The sequence below is a fragment of the Drosophila kikkawai genome, chromosome 2R (genome assembly GCF_030179895.1).
Source record: "Drosophila kikkawai strain 14028-0561.14 chromosome 2R, DkikHiC1v2, whole genome shotgun sequence".
In the NCBI taxonomy this organism is placed as follows: domain Eukaryota; kingdom Metazoa; phylum Arthropoda; class Insecta; order Diptera; family Drosophilidae; genus Drosophila; species Drosophila kikkawai.
The window spans coordinates 294,773-317,825 of NC_091729.1; the positions used below are offsets into that span (position 1 = coordinate 294,773).

General features: G+C 47.1%; 1 protein-coding gene across 1 annotated transcript; it reads right to left on the reverse strand.

Moving 5' to 3' along the window:
- Positions 1–19,086: 19,086 nt before the first annotated feature.
- Positions 19,087–20,530, reverse strand: LOC108072920 (protein TIS11-like). The gene has a single exon (XM_017164268.3). The coding sequence runs from the start codon at positions 20,428–20,430 to the stop codon at positions 19,165–19,167; it is 1,266 nt and encodes a 421-aa protein (XP_017019757.2). The 5' UTR covers positions 20,431–20,530; the 3' UTR covers positions 19,087–19,164.
- Between the last annotated feature and the right edge of the window lie 2,523 nt (positions 20,531–23,053).

Sequence of the window (23,053 nt, forward strand, 5' to 3'; positions counted from 1 at the left end):
CTAAACCAAAGGGGAGATTCGCTCCAAAAAAGCCCACGCCACTACGCCCTACGTAAAATCTTTAAAGCTTGGCTTTTGGCAAGTCTGACATACTTGCATGCCAAACAACTGGTTAAAACCAACAAAAAGAACTATTGCCGATTTTCGGGGTTTTTTGTTGCCTTTACATCGAAGCTTACGATTCTCAACGGGTCTAAGCGTAGATTATAAGTAAAGTACCAAAAAAATTAGCAATAGTTAGCAAGTGGTCTGATGAGTTGGGTAGCGCCAACGAAACGATCGTCACCACAGCGCTACTTGTCTATTGACAAGTTATTTTTGTTGTTTTTAGCTACAGTCGGAGCCTTTGATTTTTATAAAATCGAAGCCGACTGAGACCTCAAGTCTGCAATTACGAATATTTTTATTATTTTTTTTTGTAATTCATTGTTCGGCTGAAGATTGAGGATGTCAATTACCACTCTAAGTAAATGACCAACCAACTCGCGAAGTAATGCGCGCCGATGTACGGCCGACTATAGGGACGTATATATGTATGTACGGAGAAATGTATAACGGGTCCGAAGAAGTTTTTTTTTTTTTTTTTATTAGGCTTTGCTATTATTTATTGAATCTTCTCATTTATGAGATTAACAATAAGTGTATCAGTCTTACAATACTATCTAACTAGTAGTCATGAGACTGGTACAGAGTAAATGGCCCTGACTAATTATGGCTGGGTTGGATGGTCGTTACGTAGTAGGCGGCTTCTTCTGGAAACTCGTATCCAGTCCCTTGCTAGAGGATTTGGATGGGCGGAGAGTTTTTCCTTGTAGGACGCTTTTTGTTTTTCTATTTCGTTCTTAACTGCAGGAATGCCGAGATCCCTGTTGATATGTTCATTGCGAATATACCATGATGCCCCAGTGATAGTCCTCAGGATTTTTGATTGGGCGCGCTGTATGATGTCTAGACGCGTTCCCCCAAAGCTGGGAGCCATACGTCCATATTGGCTTCAGTGTGTAGTTGTAGAGCAGAACCTTGTAGTCCAGACACAGGGGCGATCGGGAGTTTATGAGCCAGTGGAGGCTGCTGACTTTTATTTTTAGATGAATTTTCTTGCATTCAATGTGTCTTCGCCATGTTAGGCGTCTGTCCTGGTGGACTCCTAGGTACGTTACCACGTTGATTTCGGGGATCTGCGTGCTGTTCAGGTAGAGCGGAGGGCATGTTTGTCTGTTGAGAGTGAATATCTAGAAATATTGCGCTGCAATATTCTCGATGCAAATTGATGAGCTGGGATGATGTTGTGAGCTCCCAGATAAGGAATTATGCGCTTTAGTTGGCATTTTTCAAATAATTTGGACAAGCATGATATGGTCTTTTCCGGGCTTCGGTATCATTATAATTATAGATTTTTTCCATTTAGTTGGGTAATGGCCGAAACTTATGATCCCATTGAAGATTTTACAGATGACCTCAATAGCACAATTATCATTTTTTGTGTTATTAGGTCATCGCCGGGAGCCTTTTTCGGCTTCAGTTCCCTGATGACCTTCGTGATCTCGTTCGGACGAAATGATGCTGGAGTAGATTCCGTTTCAGTTTGGTTTTGCGGTAGTTCAAATGGTAGTTCAAATGGATGTGCAGCAGGGTTCGGCTGGAAAACGCCCTGGAGATGTGAGGCAAAAGTTTCGGCTCTGTCTTTGTCGCTGCGGGCCCAATAACCAGATGATTTTCTAATCGGGGTAATGGTTTTAGTCGGAGAGCTTAAGTTTGGGTGAGCTCTCCATAAGGGATGCTTTGTGCTGGTTGGCGAGAGTTTCTCAATTATCTTAATTGTGCATTTTCGGCATCTTGCTTCAGGGCCCGGCATAGTTTGCGTGTGGCTTCATTAAGACGTTGCTTTGAGCATGGCGATCTATTGTTTTGCCACGCCCGTCGCAGGCGCCTCTTTTCTTGGATAAGCTGTTCAATCTGCTGGTTTGTTTTGAATTTGATTTTTTGCACATCCTTCTGTTGTGGTGTTGAGATCCTGGCTGCAGTCACAAGTACCTCTTCCAGAGCGGAGGTGGAGGAGTCGATGTCTGCTTCAGTATTGAGCTGGGGGCTAGCTCAATGTGGGAACTCACATACTTTTTGTATTTCATCCAATTGGTTCTGTGCGACGTCAGCCTTTAGGGGCGATCCGTAGTTTCTGGGCTTTGAAGAAGGGTTATCAACAGCGGCGAGTGATCTGAAGAGAGGTCCGGAAGGGCGCTGGCGTTTATTAAATTGCGTGGGATGTTTTTTGTCACCGCGAAGTCAATTAGATCAGGTATCTTTCTGGGGTCTGCTGGCCAATCGGTGGGGCTACCAGGGGAGACGTAGTCCAGTTTATTTCTCACATTGATGAGAGCGTTATACAGTTGTTCTTCCCTTGGGGGTCACGAGGCGGGATCCCCAATGCGTGTGCTTGGCGTTGTAATCTCCTGCAGCTATGAAACGATATCCAAGAGAGTTGTAAAAGTCCATGAATTGACCTTCAGAGATTGTAAAGCGAGATGGGCAGTAGACAGCAGCAATGCAAAGGTCGCCGTTACCTACCTGGACGTAGCTTGTAAGTAATTTGTTGCAAACCTTTGTTGAAAGTGGTGTTTGATGCGTTCTCTGATAAGGACGCCGTGGGCTTTACCATCTGGATGATCTGTGCGGTGGAAGGTATAACCTCTTATATGGAAGTTGTATCTGCTTGTGAGGTGCGTTTCAACCAGTAGCATGGCGTCGATGTGGTTTTCATTTAGGAATTGTGTTAGTTCAAGTTTATGCCGTGAGACGCCGTTGGCATTCCACGTGGATATACGTAGATTAGACATTGATTATTTCGACTGTTGTGCTACGAGCAACTGTATCACCATATTCTGATTCTGGACGAGCGTTTGCATGGTCGTTTTCATAAATGACATGAGTACAATCATACTTTGTTGCATGGTCACCATCATGGATTCCAGGTTGTTTTGTGGCTGCCCTGGAGCCTGCTGAGCATTTACTGAGTTTGAGGGGAGTGGATTTTGCAAACCTGTCCGTAGGGCTTCGGCGTAGAAGATGCCCGTGGGGGCATTTAGCGGACCAAAAGAAGATCTGGGTGCTTTGGCAAAAAATACATCTGGAGTAGTTTTTGAATTATAATACACATTTTGTGTATTTTGTTGGCGTGTAGCTGTCGCTCTTCGCATGCGACTCTTCAGCTCCTTGTAGACCACACAGCCTCTGTAGTTAGCTGTATGGTTTCCTCCACAGTTTCCACATTTTTTCGTGTTGGGGTCTTCTTTGTTCGCAGGGCAGTGTGCGGAGTTGTGGAAATCTCCACAGACTACGCAGACTGACCGAAGGGTGGAGTATGTCCTTGTATGACCATACTCCTGGTAATTTGTGCATTGCACAGGACCGTTGCGTTTTTGCGGTTCTTCCATGGTGATTCTTCGATGCAGTAAGAGCTGCAACTTGCAGATCGGGTGAACTTCATTCTTCTTTAGGGCTTTACTGTCTGGCTCAAGTTGGACTTTGAAAAGTGGTTGCGGCTTTTTGTTTTTGTTGATAATGTTGCTAACTGTTCACGCCAGAAAGGCGCTCAATTTCGGGAGGCAATGTGATCCCGAACGCTCTCCTTTTCTCTCCCTCTTCCTCCGGACTTCCAGTCCTAGAGCTTCCAATCCGCTCTCCCTAGCAGTAGCTTTTTTTTGTATGTTGAGTACCAATTTACCTACGACTAAATAAATATCCCTACGCACGTCGCGTAAAACCCCGACAAGTCTTCGTGTTATTATTTATCGAGTGCATTTCAGCTTAAAGCCGCCCCCCTCCAACATTTGGTCCTTCGAGCCGGATTTTTCGTCGCATCTACCAGCAGCTCCGGTGGCTTTAAAACCGCACAAGATAAGTTCAAATATATTATTGCTGCCGGTCATACAGTTAGGTTTTGCGAAGCTCAATTCGTCTTAATCTCTCTGTATGATTATTGTCTAAATCCAAGTCCGATTAATCCGACACTACGGCAGCATAAGAAGTTCCAATTCCAAATCCAAAATATTCGTTTTCTACATTTTTCAATATCTGTGCCGAAATCCAAATTGTGTGTGTAAATAAGTGCAATAGCCACAGTGAGAATTTATTTCCAATAGTTCTCAATTCCTCTTCAATAACTGTGTTTCCGCTAGCATTTATTTACATTTACATACATATTTAATACAGTCCACTCCACAAGACTACAATCGCTGTCAACATTGACATTTCCCTAATTCGAGAAATTATATCCAAATAATTTCTATACTAGATCTACGGGTTCCAAAATTCATAAAGTGTTTGTTTCAATAAATGCCTAAGCCACAGTGAAACTTTCAGTTCCGAATTGTTCTAAATTCCTTTATGTTCGCTGTGTTCCGCTTGCATTTATTTACATTTATATAGGTACGTACGTACATATATTTTGCAATACAGTCCGCACTACTGATCTTCAACTACTTCTACTTCTGAGTATATGTATAAAAATCTAAAAAAAAAAAAAACATAATATATAATTACAGTCCACAGCTCCTATAAATAAATATATTCACCGCAACGCCAACTTCATTTGTATATTTATCTATTTACTCCCTTGCTCTATCCTGAGCTGAACTTCACCTAATTAAATATACATATGTACATATGTACATACATAATCGTCTGCAAGTCGACGCTCCAATATTTGGCAATTTTTTCCGCCTCTCCTTATCTCCGCTATTTTGCACTTGCATACGACAAGTGCACAAATAGACATACATACGTATTGGTTCCGAAATACAGCACCGGTCAATCACATAAGTCCAGATAAATAAAATAATTTGTAAATTATTTTATATTAAAATTCCAACTAACTAATTAAGTTAGTAATCCAAGTGCGCTTCCGTATCCGCATTAGTGTGACCGTATTTTCGCTGCTGACCGGAATTATTGAATTAATTCAAATATTCCCGATTTAAATTCCATACGGGAAAACTACGATTTTCCAAAATTAATTATATATAATAATTATTACGACTCCGATTGGTTCCTAAATTCCCAATCAAACTTCGACACATAAATTTTAATATATATTTATAGTACATTTTTGTAAAAAAAAAAAAATCCAAATGGGTCCTTCAATTTCAAACAAATTTACTTTGATCTGTGACCGTCTGAGTCACTTCGAGTCCAGAGCCTGCAATCCAGCAGCACCCACTCCATCCAAGTACTCTTGTCAAATCCATCTCGACCAAGTCCGCGCGCTATGGGACAAGGTCGAGACAGAGTACGAAGCTTGTTCAGAGCTAATTTCAGTTGGTTTAGAGGGCGCTGCAGACACCTTGCCTACTCTTAAGGCAAAATACGACGACACCTATTCCATTTATGAACGGTGTGCCGCCAAGTTCATGGAACAGATCGATACGATCTCTGCTAAAGCAGCTCCAGTCCAACCTCCTGCGCCCCAAAATTCCTTTCCGTCTGGCTGTCGGCTTCCTCCGTGCGAAACGGAAGTGTTCTCGGGCGATTATCTTCGCTGGCCGACTTTCCGAGACCTTTTCACAGCGGTCTATATCGACAATCCTACGCTGACCCCTGTAGAAAAGTTGTTCTATTTAAATGCCAAGACGAGTGGTGAAGCTCATTCCATAGTTTCGAATTCGCCACTGACCAACGACGGTTTCCGCTCAGCATGGGAAAACCTATCTGAGCGTTTCGAAAATAAACGCGCGTTGGTGAACAGCCAACTGAAGAAATTACTAAACATACAATCCATTGAACGCGAATCCTCGGCAGCCTTGAAGGAGCTGCAGAATACAATTCAAAATTGCCTCACATCCCTAACTCTGTCCGGCCTTCCTACGGATAAATGGGATTGTCTATTGGTTTATTTGTGTTCCACGAAGCATCCAAAGCTGACGCTCTCATTATGGGAGCAGTCCTTACCAAATAAAACCGAAATTCCGACGTGGCTAGAATTAGATTCTTTCCTTACTGAGCGCCATAGAACTCTGGAATCTATAAATTCTATTCAACCTCCTACGATACGCCTCAGTCCGTCCAACCCGACAAAATCCATCGTGGCACCGCGAGTACTAAAATCCTTTAGTACGCGGATTGTTCACTTATCCAAAAGATGCGATTTGTGTTCTGCAGAGAACCATCCAGTGCGTAAATGTCCACGCTTCCTCCAAATGACGATAGAAGATCGTACTTCATACATTGAGAAAAAGCAGTTGTGCTTAAATTGCTTTGCAAGCGGTCATCCACTCCGTAATTGCACAAGCGCCCACAGCTGTCTTACTTGTCACGGTCGGCATCACACATTGTTGCATCCAAGCAACACTTCATCCAGTGTTCCGAATCCTCGTGATGACGCACCATAAATTCCTGCACCCATCCAAAGAATTTCCTCGTTCTCCACACGAGTGACCACTTCTGCCGATTCCAATTACTGGGTTCCGTACGACGATAGCAAGAGCAGACGTTCCCGAGGTATTTTATCCTACCAATGCCGAGTCTGCCAAGGGAACCATCCTCTTCGGAAATGCCACCGGTTTCTGCGCCTTAGCGCTGAGAAACGGCTCCAGGCAGTCATCGAAAAGAAGTACTGCGTCAACTGCCTGGCCCACCACCATTCCGGGGGATCGTGTCGTAGTAAAGACCGATGCCAGTCGTGTGGACAGGATCACCACACTCTTCTCCATACCAACGAACGCTCAGCGTTATCCTACGCTTTCCAGAGCTAATACTTCCTGGTACTTTTGCTGCGTATCCTCGCAAGGGGGGGGGAGAATGTTCACGCCAGAAAGGCGCTCAATTTCGGGAGGCAATGTGATCCCGAACGCTCTCCTTTTCTCTCCCTCTTCCTCCGGACTTCCAGTCCTAGAGCTTCCAATCCGCTCTCCCTAGCAGTAGCTTTTTTTTGTATGTTAAGTACCAATTTACCTACGACTAAATAAATATCCCGACGCACGTCGCGTAAAACCCCGACAAGTCTACGTGTTATTATTTATCGAGTGCATTTCAGCTTAAAGCCGCCCCCCTCCAACACTAACATTCTTCGCAAAGAAACCCTTGCCTTTCAGGGCTTCTAGTATCTCAGAGGGGGCGACTTCTGGTTCAATTTCTTTCAGCACAACTTGCAGTCCCTTGCTGCTTTTTAGTTGGTGGGTGTAAAAGTTCTTTTTGGATTCCTGCAGGTAATTAGACACAGCTCAATAGTGTTCTTCTGATTTGGTTTGAACTTTGGTTTCGCAAATGTTCCCTTTAATAATGGTCGTCCCCGACCACCGCAACAATTTTGTTGACCAGGGCGTTTGAACTTTTCTCCCTAATATAAATAGGTGGGGGCTTTGGCTGTTTTTGAGTCTTCTGCTCCGGCCCTGCTTGGTTATTCTCATCAGCTGCTAGCGGAGAAAATTTGTTGGAGTTGTTTGGGTCGTAGCTTTTGGTGACACGGTTGATCTTAGGCTTGTTACCAACCGTGTTATGTGGGCTAAGCTTACGCTTAATTTGGATGTAGCGATCCATGCCAGTCTGTATCGCCGGAACCGCTTGTTGCTTATCGGAACTCACGGTTTTTGTTACCATTGAATTTGGCGCTGCGGCCGTTGGCACCGATTTTGCAATATGGGTCGTTGGTTTAGTTGTTGTTGTTGCTTTTGTTGCGTTTGCAGAAATTGCAGCACTGCTTGTTGTTGGTACGTCTTCTATCGAAGCCGGTGGTGGTGGGGTTTGGCATTCGTAGCTCCAAGATGTAGGTGTTGGAGTGAGTAGGGCGGGTGAGCAAGAGCGCGCTCTCTTGTCATCAGCGGTCAGTAGAGCCGGGTTTTTTCTGCTTCGATATCGCGAGTTGAGAAGTAAGCTAAACAACCGTTTCTTTGGTTTACAGGGCTTCTACGCTCATTCTTTTGATCGCCGCTCATTATTTAGAACTTGTCCGAAGAAGTGGAAGAAAAAAAAACCCAAAAGGAACGGCGATAATTATGGCGTTGTAGACCGAAGTGCAGGCAAATAGATGTGGAGAAAATCGGATTTGGATATAGATTTTTACGTTGTCTAATTGCCATGGTGTCGGAAAACTTGGACTAGGAGTTGACAAAAATCGTACGCAGGTTGACCGAAATTTAAATTTCAGACAACTATTGACGACCGGCAATTAGAGACGGGAGGAAACTTTTTACTTATCTTTTTGCGATGGTACCACCTAAGCTGCTGGGAAAAAAGGATTCCAGGACGATGTCCTTATCCGGCTCGAAGGACCATGTTCAGGAGGGGGGTGGCCAGGAAATCCTCCTCAAAAGGATGCAGTAACAAATTTATCCCACGAAGAAGAAAAAGTCCAGAAAATTGACTGAACTAAACTTAGCCTAAGGGCCCGCTGCCGACCGAGAAGCCCAGCTTAACAGAGCGAGAGCGGGAGAACCAGGAATTGGCGCGGAGCAGCCGTCTCTGAGCTCGCCCAGCAGCGAGCGACGATCGGGAACAAGGGTGCGTGCGATCGGGAATACCGAGGAGCGGAGAGCGGGCGAGCATTGCTAAGCTGGGAGCGCTTGAGCTTTTGGACGCTCGGTGGGCAGAGGCGGAACAGGGGCCTCCCGGCGTGAATACCTTCTATACTAAAAACTTTAATACTTGTAGAGTTAGCTCGTGGTGTAGCACCGTAGTCTAATTTTGCATGCGTTTTTATTTATTTATCTTATTTATTTAGTTATAGTTATAGTTATATATAGTTACATTATATTGTAAGGAAGTTCGACGGCTGGGGTAAGCCTCAGTCACGTCCAAGGTCCTCTTTAACAGAAAAATTTGTAAAGATGTGGGACAAAGTGTTTTGACGGACGGCAAACTGACATGAGCTGGTAATGGTCAGTTACCGGGATACGCAGCCAGAAAAATGGCTGATTCGGTCTCTGCAATAGAGCGAAATATGCGTCGGAGCGCGTTTTGGGTCGGGCCCATAGCAATCGCTAGAAGGAGACTGAAAGAGGGGTCGATTTTGGGGACCACCGTTTCCTAGGGCAGAGTTTATGGCCTAAGATCTAGGCATTTTTGGGCAAATATTCTACGAAATTCATGGCCAGCGTGGCGGTGGGTCGTTCCCTCGCGAGCTGGACTCGATCGGAGTCGAAGATTTTACTTGAGAAAGCTTTTCTGGAATTTATTTAATTTTTCTCAATTCTAAATTTCTCTGCATTTTATTTTTTCCCCACTGAGGGCAGCATACGGCCTCTCGGAAGTGGCGATCAGTGATTAACTCCTCCGCGAGAGCACAAAAATATATATATTAAATAAGATTTTACTTATATCTCATTATTAAATTTCGGAGTAAAATTTCTCCCAGTGTAGGCGAAACTCAGCCTTTCCCGCGAGCACCAAAGAAGAAAATTTATATTTATGAGAGCTTTCTTGAATTTATTTAATTTCTCCTCATTTTAAATTTATCTGCGTTTATTTTTCTCAGTGTGGGCCGTGGTTAGATAATCCGCGAGAGCAGGAATATATTTTTGAATAAAATTTACTTAGGTCTCATTATAAAAGTTCGGAGGAGAAATTTCCCCCAGTGTAGGCCATCCCCCGCAAGCACCAAAGGAAAATTATAAATACATCCGAGTTTATGTTTAATTAGTTTTCAGTTTCATTATTTATTTATTTTTACTTGAGTTGTATTTTCTTCAAAAGGTTTATTTTTCAGTTTTCATTGGGTTTTATTTTTATTTAAATCAAGTTGTATTTTTCCAAAATTTCTCTCTTTTAGTTTTCGTTTTGGTTTTATTTGAATAATAAAGTTTGCAGGGAATTTTAACAAAAAAAATATGGTTAGATGTCGGGGCATTATTTCTAGCCTACTCTAGCGAAAACCGCATCCTGGCCATCGAGAAATTTCTATTTACACCGGTACCCGCTGGCCAAAATGCGATCCTCCCTATACACTCACCCGTCTCCGTATTTCCGCACACACACACGTGCCTGCCGGTGGCTGCTGCTTCCGCCACGTCCTCGCCGTCCGCTTCCAAAAGAATTTTTCCTCCTTGGCCGTCGAGAAAAATCAAACTCCGCTGCACTTCACTGGCTGCCTCACGATCGTTGGGCACTTGGTATAAATTGTCACTGTCAATCGGCACTTTTTCTGCACTCGTTGGTCGCAAGAAAAAAATATAACTCCGTCGCTTGAAAAAAAAAACACTCCCGTTTTGGCTTCGCTGTGAAAAGAACTCCGTCGTCCGCTCGCACGTCTCTTCGATGTCGTCGCCTCCGCAAAAGTAAATCAGACCACGCGGCTTTGCCAAATTTTCGGCCGCGCCGGTAATTTTTCGTTGCTCATTGCATTGCGGTGCATCAGCTTCCCTCTCGCTCTCTCCTGTTGGCGCGTGCCAATTTTCGGGGGTTGCTTTGCGCTCGATCGTATGCTCGCTCTCTGTTGCTCCCATACGGCGCTAACTCCGTGGCCACTTATTCGTGGTGAATAGCTCTCTCTGCTCTCCGCGTGTAGATGTGTGTGTGTGTGTGTGCGGGGTCTAGAGATGTGAGAACGGGGAACCAAAGATAACTACAAACTCTTTTCTATGCTTAACTTTTGTACAGCTTATAAATGACTATATTATTATATTAAAATATACGTTGCCCATTTTATAAAGAATGTATACGAAAATGATTATATCTACAATGAATTATTTATACAAAGCTTAAGGTTACAAAAGGAGAAGTGAATAAAGTATTTTACAAGAGATTATTTAAATATTGACAAAGAGAATAATTGGGCGTTTGCCGGTTTGTTTTTGTTGTTTTTTTTCGCTGCTCGCTGCGGTGGCTCTCCATGAGCGTTGGCGGCGGTTGTTTTGCCGTCGGCTGTTGTTGTTGTCGCTGCCGGCTCCTGATCGCCGTTGTTGTTGGCTTGGTGAGCTGTTGATGACGTGGCCGTTGTTGATGACGTAGCTGCGGTTGTTTTTGCTGGCTACGGGCGCGAAGTATTGTTTTCGCTGGTCGCGCTGGCCGTTGCCATTGCCGCTGCTGTTGGCCGCTGTTCTGGCCGGTTTTGTTGTGGCCGGCGTTGATGACGTCGACGGCCGGTGTTGTGGCCGTTTTGTCGATGACGTCGACGTTGGTGACGTGGCGGCCGTCGTTGTTGTTGACGGCGAGAGCGCGCTGTTGTTGTGGCCGCTGTTCTGGCCGTTTTGTTGTGGCCGGCGTTGATGACGTCGACGGCCGGTGTTGTGGCCGTTTTGTCGATGACGTCGACGTTGGTGACGTGGCGGCCGTCGTTGTTGTTGACGGCGAGAGCGCGCTGTTGTTGTGGCCGCTGCTCGGGCCGGTGTTGAGGCCGCTGGCCGCTGTTTTCTGACGTCGCTGTTGATGACGTGGCCGTTGTTCTGGCTGATGTTGTTGCCGTCGGCTGCTGGCGCGGGTGGCCGGTGTTAAGGCTGATGTTGGTGCCGCCGCCAGTATTGGTGGGGAGTCAGACGACTCCTCACATCCTCCCCTTACTTCGGGGTGCGCTGAGAGATGGTGACCACGTTCCCCTTGCTGAAATGGACCCTGAATTCCACTGGGCCCGCGTAGTACAGGAATTTCCTGCTCACTCGCCTGTTCGCTGCCTCCTGTGGTTGGACGCGCTCGACCACAGAGCGTGGGATCCGTCCTCCCGGGATCCGGATACGCCAATGTCGTGGCGGCAGGACCCAGTCCTCATCGGCAGTGGGATACTCCTCCCTCTCCTCGGCTGCGGGGGTGGCAGGCGGACCCTTGCTCGGCACCGGTGTAGGGCGGTTGCGTTGTTCAGCTCGCTCTCGGCGGGCCTTAGCGAGACAGTCCTTATCGTACTGCACAAACCAGGGATCGGGGGGCAGCTCGCTCGCGCTGCGCTTGGGTTTCGGCTTTGGCTTCAGGCCGCATATCACCCCGGACGCGGAGAAAATGGTGCGTCGGGCAACGTCGGCCGGGTCGAAGTCCGACATGCTGCTGGCCCGCCGGTGTCTCTCGTAGGTGGGGCCCACGTCGTCGTCCTCCTGGCTGCCGTCGGCGTCGGCTGCGCTCCCGTTGCTGCCCTTGCTGCTAGGGCCTGTGGCGACTACGTCGTTGTTGTCGCTGCTCCCGTCCGGTCGACCGTGGCGGTTCTCCTCGGGTGTCGCCGACCTCGAGGTCCCCACGGCCGACGCGAACACCACCCGGCGACGTGCGACTGGCACCCTGTTGGGCACCGCCGCGGCTGCGCCGGCGTGGCTAACTGCGCGCTGGAGATCGGGCAGTGGTCTACGGCCCGCTAAAATCTCGTCAGCGTGCTCCATCGCCTCGCTGAAGGCCTCCCAATCGATGTCCTTGGGCAGGAATCCCTCGGCTGGATATCCCAGCACCACGTCATCCGTGCGGGGGACTTCCACGGTGGCCGCGGCTGATGTCGCTGCGCGCCACAAACGGCCAGGCTTGTTCGATGCCATTGTCTCTGTAGAGGGAGAAAAACAAAGGTTTATTAGCTCGCGGTTGTGATGATTACTAACTAAGGTTTTAAGGAAAGTTAGTAATAAGGGCAAAGATTCGCTGTGCTGGCACTGGGAGCGTTGAGTTTCCACTAGGGAAAGTGGGACGTTGGGAAGGCGCACCCTCCAGCAAGTGGCCCCACTGACTCAATTGTTGGCTCCTGTATCAGTGTTCCTAGGTGGCTCTTGCCTCGGCCGGATCGAGCGTGACTCGTCGGCTTCTTTGGAGCAAGTTGGTTGCTGTTTTGCCGTCTTCATACGGACTTCCGCGACTGCTGCTGCGTGGCTGTCGCCGTGTGTTCTCCCGCGGTCCACGGGTATCCTTGTCTTCTGCGTCTCTGCTGCTGCTGTTCCGCTGCTCAGGGGTTTAGCGCTCCTCGATCGCTAAACTTGCTCCGTAATCGGTGTGTCTTCTACGTGGTCCAGTCTGCTGGGCACCAGATTCTGTGTTTCTGGCTCGTTGACTGCTTCCTTCAAGTCTCCAAGGGCTGCTGTTCGACGTTGCCGGCTGTGAAGATGCTGCAAGCGCACTATGGTGGGAGAGAAAAATTTGATTACTTTGTAAGGGCCTTCATATTTGGGAGCGAGCTTGGCGGCAAAGTTATCCGCCGCCTTAGACAAATGATGCTGCTTTACAAAGACCAGTGATCCTATGGTTGGCCTCCATGATCGTCGTCTGAGATCATAATGCTTGCGCTGTTCCAACGACGCCCGTTGAGTGTTCTCTCGAACCACCTTGAAAATATCCCGCAGCAATTCCGCCTTTGCTTCTGGTGAATGTGGCGCTTGGCTTGGCCCTGGAGTCACTTCATCATACAAGGCTCCTGGGAGTCGTGGCTCTCGGCCTTGAACGATGAACGCCGGACTAAATCCGGTGGAGTCGGAGACGCTGCTATTTATCGCCAGGTTCAACTCGGGCAGGAGTTCGTCCCAAGTCGTCAGCTTGTCCTCGATATACTGGGCGACCATTGTTTTAATGGTTCGATTGGCCCTCTCTGTCGGGTTCTGCTGCGGGGTATATGGCGCTGTGTACTGGATCTCCATCCCTGCCTGTTTACAAAAGGATTTAAATGAACGACTCGTAAACTGTGTCCCATTGTCACAGACAAAAGTGCGAGGAACTCCGAAGTGATTTAAAATCCTCTCCCTAAAGGATTTTTCGAGATGTGCTGAGGTGGCTTTTCTAAGTGGGACCAGCTCGACCCACTTCGAGAACGCGTCGAAAAATACGAGCAACATTGTATTTCCACCTTTTGATCGCGGAAGAGGCCCAATAAAATCGGCGCAGACAGTATCGAATGGCTCACTCACCTGCCTGGTAAACATTTTACCCGCTGGCTTGGCTTGACTAACTTTGAATAGCTGACAAGTGTCGCACTTGCGAACGTACCTGGAAATATCGCGAAAGAGGCCCGGCCAGTAGTATCTCTGGGCGATCCGGGCGGTTGTCTTCCTGATTCCGAGGTGTCCTGCCGTGGGCTGGTCATGACATTCCGCCAGTACTCGCTGTCGGTGTTCCTTGGCCACACACAGTTTCCATGGCACGGAGTCTTCGTCGTCGGGTCGAGATCCGATGTGTCTATACAGCTGCTGGTTCTCATATACATAGTCCGGGTAATCCTCAGGTCTGTCCTGTACAAGCTTCACCATCCGCTGGTACCATGTACTCTCCGGCTTATCCTCCTGGATCATCTGTAGTACTTCTAAAGGCTGTCGAGAAAGTGCGTCAGCGACGACGTTCTGGCTCCCGCGTCTATAGGTGACATCGAACTGATACTGCTGGAGCTCTAGCGCCCAGCGCGCTACGCGGCCGGTGGGATTCTCAATCGAGTTGAGCCACTTCAGAGCGAGATGATCGGTTATCACCTCAAATCGATATCCTTCCAAGTAACATCTGAGCTTCCTGATGGCCCATATGATAGCCAGACACTCCTTTTCCGTGGCGGAATAGTTCTCCTCTGCAGCGATGAGGCGTCTGCTGGCAAATGCGATGACTCGTTCTTCCCCTTGGATTGTCTGGGTTAACACTGCTCCGAGGCCGATGTCGCTGGCGTCCGTTTGTAACACGAACTTCTCGTTGAAATCAGGGCAGGCCAGAACCGGTGCCTCCGTCAGTTTACTCTTCAGGTCATCGAACGCATCCTGCTGCTCCTTCTCCCATTGCCACTTCTTGCCCTTCTTGAGCAGTAGAGACATGGGCTGCACGACGCTAGCAAAGTTTGGTACGAATCGCCGATACCAAGACGCGATACCCAGACATCTCCTTAGCTCCTTGCACGTGGTCGGTGGGCTCAGTTGCCGTACTGCTGAGATCTTCTCGGGGTCGGTGTGAATTCCCTCCTCGCTGATAACATGTCCCAAGTATACCAGGCTGCGCTTAAAGAAGCTGCACTTCTTTGCGTTGAGGCGAAGGTTCGCCTTCCGTAGCCGCCGGAATACTTCCTGTAGATGCTGTACATGCTCTTCCAGAGTGCGTCCGATGATGATGATATCATCTAAGTACGCAAACGCGTTGGGCTCCATGTCCGGTCCTATGACGCTGTCGAGCGCCCGCTGGAATGTGGCTGGTGCTGAGTGGAGGCCAAACGGCATCACTTTCCAGTGGTACAGGCCCCTCCCGGGGACCGTAAAGGCAGTGCATTCGCGACTAGACTCGGCTACAGGAATTTGCCAATATCCGCTCTTCAGATCGAGCGTCGATATATATTTGGCATGGCGCAGGCGTTCCAAGATGTGGGTTATCCTTGGCAGCGGGTATGCATCTGGAATGGAGTGAGCATTTAATTGGCGAAAATCCACGCAAAGTCGCATCTCTCCGGACTTCTTGCCCACGAGTACGATCGGGGCGCTGTGGGGACTCCGTGAGGGCTCTATACAGTCGTTGCGCAGCAGCTCATCGATCTGCTCATCAATAATCCTCTGCATCGCGGGATTCTTCGGAAAGTATCTCTGTTTGATGGGCTTGTCATCCCGCATCGTGATCGTGTGTTCCGCGATATTCGACACTCCTGTCAATCCGTCGAATTTAGCCAATTCCTCCTGTAGAAACCGGTTCACCCATGGCTCCAAGTCTGCGTGCTCCGTATGTTCGGTGATGACAGCTAGTGCTCCTCCAGCGTCAGATCTAGGCTCCGGGATGGCTGGTGAAGGTGCTCGCCTTTCCGCTACGGGTTCCACTGCCGGCTCCACTGGCCTGGTGGCTTGTCTTCGTCGAAACGGATTGTTTCGCACGGCGTTGTCATCACGAGGCCCTAAAATGCGACTGGTCGGGGTATCTGACGTCGCATGGTCTGTCTCGTTGCTGGCTGGTGGGGATTCTGCGGCTTCGATGGGGTCTGCTGCTTTCGGAGTGAACGCGTTTGTCAAAACCAACGGCGTAGCTAAATTATAGGTGGGGCTGGTTAACAAGAACGGGTTTAGCTGCAGTGATGCGCGGCCACATTGAATAGTGGCAGATACGCCACAGAGGAAGTCCATGCCTAAGAGCACGTCTTCCATGATCGACGGCAGAACTAGTAGAGGAAAAGTCACCCTACGTTGGTCCAACTGGACTTTGGCGACTAGAGACGTTGTGATCTCCTTGCGGGAGCCTTCAGCCAGGCTGACGTGAGTGCGTACCGACCGTACGTTATGTGTTGTCCCAACGAGTTGGACCACTCGTTCACTCACAAAGCTCCTGCTAGCTCCGGTGTCTATAGTCGCGCTGAACTTCTGCCCCTCGATCTGCACCTGCGCGATGATCCGACCAGCCTGCACCTGTAATATCTCTCCTAATTCCGGGGATTCCTGAAGGCAGTCTCCGTCCGCTCCCCGAGTGGGCGAAGACTCCTCTCGTTTCCCGGCTGTGTGCGTCTGCAACACTCGACTGTGCGTATTCCCCGACGCCCACAATCCCAACAGAAAAGAACTCTGGGATTGCGGCACGTTGCCTGCTGGTGGCCCTCTTGAGCACAATTCCTACACGCAAACCTGAAATTTGTGATCGTTGACAGATTCCCTACTCGAGGACCCTGTGGGGTCGTAGCTGGGATGGGTGGTCGCCCGACTGTTCGCGAGAAATTTTGTTGAACTGCTGGTGGCTCGTATCCGCTCCTCCTTGGCGCGGGTTGTGGCTCAGCTACCATCCTGGCATGGCTTCCAGTGCTCCGGTCCCGAGTGACCTCGAAATTGACCGCCAAACTGGTGAGTTGCTCCAATGTGGTAAAGTCGTGCCTCCTGGCGTACATCTGGTACTCCGGTTGGAGGTTCTCGTAGATGCGCTCCAGCTCTTGTTCCGCGCTGTATCCCGCTCGGTGCATCAACAGTTTGATGTTGACGAGATATTGCTTGAACGTCTCCCCTCGACGCTGATCCCTAGTGCGGATCTCATCCTCGAGTCGCTGGAAATACCTCGGCGGCAAGAAGAAATCCAAAAACCCCTTTTTGAACTTCGTCCAGGATTCTCCTAGCAGCTGGCTCGTCCGGAACCAGTGCTCGGCCGTGTCCGACAAAAGGCCAGGGATGGCCTGCGGCATCTTCTCCACGTCGACTTCGTAGGCCGTTGCTCGTTCCTCGAGATGCTGGATGAAGGTGATGGGATCCGTGGTGCCATCGAAAGTTATTCCCCAGTTCCTGAGTTTCTCCGACAGTGTCGCTGCCGACATCTCCGCCTTCTTTGGAAGAGTCTCACGCCTGGCCGGGAGGGTCTCCACGTCTCTGGCCACGTCGGCGGTAGCTCTGCCCTCCAGCACTGGTACTTGCAGTTGCGCGGGACCCGGTGGGTGTGGTTGTGGACTCGGCGATCGTTGTTTCCTATCCGCTAGAGTGGCGTTGATTTCCGCCTCACATTCCTGTAGTCGTTCGATGACTTCCAGCACGTGATCATCTTGATTGTTGAAAGCAGCCAGCCGGCTCCGCATTTCCTCCACGGTTCCGGTTGCTTCCAAGGAAAACTCCTTCAAAATCGCCTCCAATTCCCGCTTCCGCAGATACGCGATCCAGCGTGCGACCATATTGCTGTGAAAAATTTAATCGACTGGCAAACGACAGGAAAAATTTCGAAAGGTCGAGAGAAATATTTCCGACGAGGGTCAAGCGACGGTTGAGTTGATTAAACTTCAGTGAACTATTTGGTTTTTATTTTTCGCACAAAAAAAAAATCACCAAATATATGCCAATTAATGTTAATAATTTATGAAAAAAAAAAACACACACACAACGAACTCAGACACACACCCACACATATTTTGACCATTGATAATTTTATGTTTTTTATATATATATACAAATATTGGCATATATAAAGTATTATATAGAATAGATATGGGGGGAAAAATAAATTATGTTGAGTCGAATCGGCGTTTCTTGATTCGATTTTCTTCTTGAAATGCAAACAAAAATTATAATTCATCAAATTCAATTAACCTTCTCTTCGTTTACTCCTTTGCTTTTGTCTTGTTTAGTTATTTTGTCTCCTTTTTTTTTCGTCGTTTCGTTTAGTTATTGTTGTTGTGATTTGTGGCTGAGGTATATCATCAATAATCATATAATATTCATCCAAGATCATTGCAATTGTAATTGGTAAATGGTTTAAATATATATATATATAATTTATACAAGAATATATGTACAGCAACTCTCTCTCTCTCTCTATTACATAAAATTTAGCGCAAAAAAAAATGTAAATAAATTAAAAGGATTTTCCTTGGTCTCTGCCCGTCCAAATGAATTGATTTAAAACTTTGACTTGGAAGACACATTCTCTCTAATCTCTAATCCAAAATCACATATATATATCTTTATAAATATATATGTATATATATCATTAAAAATTGAACAAGGGCTTCTCTGATACCTTTATAAATGCAGGAACGATTGAGTGTTTTTTTCAAGTTTTTATAAATTTTTGAGCAAAACGTTATTATATCATTGCTTTAAAATCATTTTTTCTAAGGATTTCCAACTAGTTTTTGTCTTCGTTCCGTTTTAGAATGCTGCGTGTATCGCTTAAGGGTTTGATGTTGTGGTTTTTTTGTTTGTTTTTTAACATATATAGTTTAAGATCATCGTTTGCATATGGATTGTTTTTGTTTTGTTTTGTTTTTGTCATTTACGTATCTAACATCTATCTAATCTCCGTTCGTCCTTTTGTTGCGTCTATTTATGTGTCTTTTTCCGTTTCTGTTTTAGATCAGTTTCTGTTTTCGTTTCAGTTTCTGTTTGTTTCAGTTCTGTTTCCGTTTCAGTTTCTGTAATAGTTCTGTTTCAGTTTCTGTTTCCGTTTCCGTTTCAGTTTCAGTTCCGTTTCACTTCCGTTTCTGTTTCAGGTCCGTTTCCGTTCGTTTTTCGTCTTGTTTTCCGTCCCAGTTGTTGTCCTTTCATTTAAATAAATAACGATAGACGGCTATAAACTGTCACAGCTTGAGAAAAATCGGCTTAAAAACACTTATATGGAGTTACCAGCTTCCGTTGGATGAATTTACATAAAAGCCAAGAGTTCCAGCCTTCCAGGGTTCCAGTTTTGGGGTTTTTGCTTACATTTCCCATCAGTTGTTGTTGTTGTCCATTGTCGTTGTTGTCGTTCTTGCTGAGATTTTGTTGTTGTCAAAGGATGCTGCTAACTTTGTGGGTTCACTTTTCTTTTCTTTTCTCAATGGAGGGATGCGGGTTTTTGTGGAAGGAAAAGGATGTTTGAGTTCTTCTCGTTGCTCCTTTAAAGCCCCAAATTGGACTGATGCTGGAATACCTCCACCGCCGAGCTCAATCGATTAAAGACCGGCAGCCTGGGCTGCGTCTGTGACTCCTCCTGCTGCATCGGTGTGCTGACGCTCTTCTGGAGCAACTGCTTGCCGTTGTTTGTGGCCTCCACATCGTATGGCGGCGGTGTATGCACTGGCGAAATGGGCACATTAGGTGACTCTGGGGGCGTGGCTTGTCCCAAGCTTTGTCCCAGACCCATGACCATGCCCAGACCCAGACCCGAGGCCGAGGATGTGGATGAGGCGGAACTATTGCTAGCCCCACCACCATTGCCGTGGGCCAGAGCCATGCGATGATGCTGCAGCGACATGGCCTCGTGGAAGGGGAAGCTGGTCAGCGAATTGGCGGGGCTCATCGACAGAGATCCAGTGGGTGATTCCCTATCAGAGCCGGTGCTCATGCTTAGCGGTGGGCTTAGCGGCAGGAAGAACTGACTGCTGCTGCTGTTGTTGCTGCTGCTGCTGTTGCTACTGATGTTGCTGTTACCTTGGCTCTGACTGTTCTTTGAGGAGAAAATCTGCGACTGCGACTGTGACTGTGACTGTTGCTGCTGCTGCGACTGGGACGAGGACGAGGACGACGACGATGACGACGACGACGACGACGACTTGGCTGCCTGGGCTGCCTGCTGGGCCCTTGCCTCGTCCGCATTGTGAACAAAATGGCAACGTGGCCCATAGGGGCAGAAGCCCACACTGTGAAAGGTGCGACAGTACTCGGTCTTGTACTTGGGATGACGCTGCAGATTGCGCAGCTCATGGTAGCCATGAGCAAACTGGCACTTCTCCCCGTACTTGCACTCGCCGGCCTCCTCAAAGGGGCGGCATAGCTCCGTCTTGTATCTGGATGTATTCATGGGCTGCTGCGGCAGTGGCTCCGACTGTGTGCGCTCTAGCTTGCGGTGCAGGTTCATGTTGCCCAGATTCTCGATGATGGTCACCAGATTGGACACTGGCTGTTGCTGCTGCATCAGCTGCTGCTGTTGCTGGCGCTGGGCCGGCTGTGAAATGGTGCGTGTGAGGGCGCCATGCAGGCGATGCTGCTGCTGGTGCTGCTGCTCCCTGTTGCTCCTGTCCAGGACAAGCTCCACTTGCTGCTGCTGTTGCTGCTGGAGATGTTCGCGATCACGATCGCTGGCCACCGTTTGGAATATGTCGCCGCACTCGAAATAATGCGAATTTCCAACTGTCGTAGATTTCTGTACTATAGTCGCAGACATTTTAGTAATTTTTCCTACTATTGTTGAATTCAGGATAGATTTTGAACTTGGATTTATTTATCGCTTGCTGCTCTGCTTGATATTGTTGATGCTGCTGCTTGTTGTTGCTGCCGGCTCCTGATCGCCGTTGTTGTTGGCTTGGTGAGCTGTAGATACGCGCTGCCGCTGTTGATGACGTAGCTGCGGTTGTTTTTGCTGGCTACGGGCGCGAAGTATTGTTTTCGCTGGTCGCGCTGGCCGTTGCCATTGCCGCTGCTGTTGGCCGCTGTTCTGGCCGTTTTGTTGTGGCCGGCGTTGATGACGTCGACGGCCGGTGTTGTGGCCGTTTTGTCGATGACGTCGACGTTGGTGACGTGGCGGCCGTCGTTGTTGTTGACGGCGAGAGCGCGCTGTTGTTGTGGCCGCTGCTCGGGCCGGTGTTGAGGCCGCTGGCCGCTGTTTTCTGACGTCGCTGTTGATGACGTGGCCGTTGTTCTGGCTGATGTTGTTGCCGTCGGCTGCTGGCGCGGGTGGCCGGTGTTAAGGCTGATGTTGGTGCCGCCGCCAGTATTGGTGGGGAGTCAGACGACTCCTCACAATATTATATTTTTTTATATATATTTTGTTCTCTCCTAATTTTGCATGCGTTTTTATTTATATATTTATATTATATTCTATTTTTTTTATACCCTTGCAGGGTATTATAATTTCAGTCAGAAGTTTGCAACGCAGTGAAGGAGACGTTTCCGACCCTATAAAGTATATATATTCTTGATCAGCATCAACAGCCGAGTCGCTCTAGCCATGTCCGTCTGTCTGTCTGTCCGTCTGTCTGTCTGTCCGTCTGACTGTCTGTCCGTCTGTCTGTCTGTCCGTCTGTCTGTCTGTCTGTTTCTACGCAAACTAGTCCCTCAGTTTTAAAGCTATCTGAATGAAACTTTGCATATAGTTTTCTATATGCTCTCACTGCTATATATGTCGGAACGGGCCGGATCGGACGACTATAACATATAGCTGCCATACAAATGTTCGATATATTTGTAGAAAAAAAATTAGAACTTTGATGTTTTTCAACATTTTTGCACCATTTTTTAGATATGGCCATTCTATATTATTTTAGAATTTTGGTATAAATTTTATCAAAATCGGACGACTATATGATATAGCTGCCATAGGAACGATCGAGAAATAAATAGGAACAAAAATTATAGTTTCGTTGTTTTTCAACGTATGTTTATCTACTCTGAGATATAAGCATTTTTTATTATTCTAGAATTATGGTATAAATTTCATAAAAATCGGACAACTATATCATATAGCTGCCATATAAACCGATCGGTAGATGTAGAGAAAATGTAAAACTGGGAATGTAAAACTGTAACTGTCAAACTGTAAACATAATAAGTATAGGTAAAATGTAGTGAAACTCTGTTTTGTGAGTGTTTTCAGCATTTAAATCTATAATATAAACATCGAAACCAATCTGCAAGGGTATACAAACTTCGGCGTGCCGAAGTTAGCTTCCTTTCTTGTTTTTAATTAAATTTTTTTGTTCTCTCCTAATGTTTCCTCGTTCATTTCTTCTTTCATTCTAACGCGTCTATCTAGTTCGCTATTCATGCCGTACGTCACACGGCTGCGCTCCTCGGTCGGTTGGGCGGGAGGTGAAAACAAGACCCCGCGCAAAAACAAAAAAAAAACAAAAAGTTCCAAGTGTACTGGATTTTTTTTCAGGGGTTTTTTTAAAATTTTTTGTTAGTTTGTTGCGTTTTCTGCATTTATTGTTATCTGCGCCGTCGCGCCACCTTTAAACAGTTCCAGTTAGTGCTTAATCTCACGCCCACCCGCTCTATTGCTCTCCCGCTCTTCCAAAGCCGCTGCACTTAATCCCTTGCGCCCTCTCTTAAACAACGAAGGTATAGTGTCCGTAAAATGTCTTCTAATATGGTCCGCTTATCAAAAACATGTAAGAAGAATATTTCTTATGGTGAACTCACTATAACTTGGCCAAAAATATCGGCGTACGTTATTGTTGCAAGGCTTGCCACGATGTGGAAAGGGAAATGATGTCGTTTATGCGGAGATATGCTGATGTTAAACCTTGTGTGCAATATAAGGACGGTTCCTGCCAGTCTGATCTTAACAATTTTCAAACATGGTGCTGCGGGAACTTATTAAACTTAAGTGGCTCTAAATGCAAGCTAATCACATTCTCCCGTGTCGTTCCGAAAAATGCAAATTATACGCAGAACTGCTGGTCTTTGGGAAGAATTAATATAGTTGATGATTTGGGTGTTCGTCTGGACCCTAAACTTGACTTTTTCGATCATATTTCGTCCATGGTGAACAAAGCCAGGGGTGTGCTTGGTTTCATTAAACGGTGGTCGAAGGAATTTAATGACCCCTATGTTACAAAATCTTTAAATACTTCGCTTGTCTTAGAGCCCTCAGTATGGCGTCCACAGTGAACGTATAGAATCGGTTCAAAAGAACTTTTTACTATTCGCATTACGCGGCTTAAACTGGGATGCAAACCAGAGTTTACCGTCTTATACTAGTAAACTCCGGCTAATTAACTTACCCTATTTATCGAATAGTAGAACCATGCGAGGTATTACACTCTTATATGACTTAATCCGTGGTG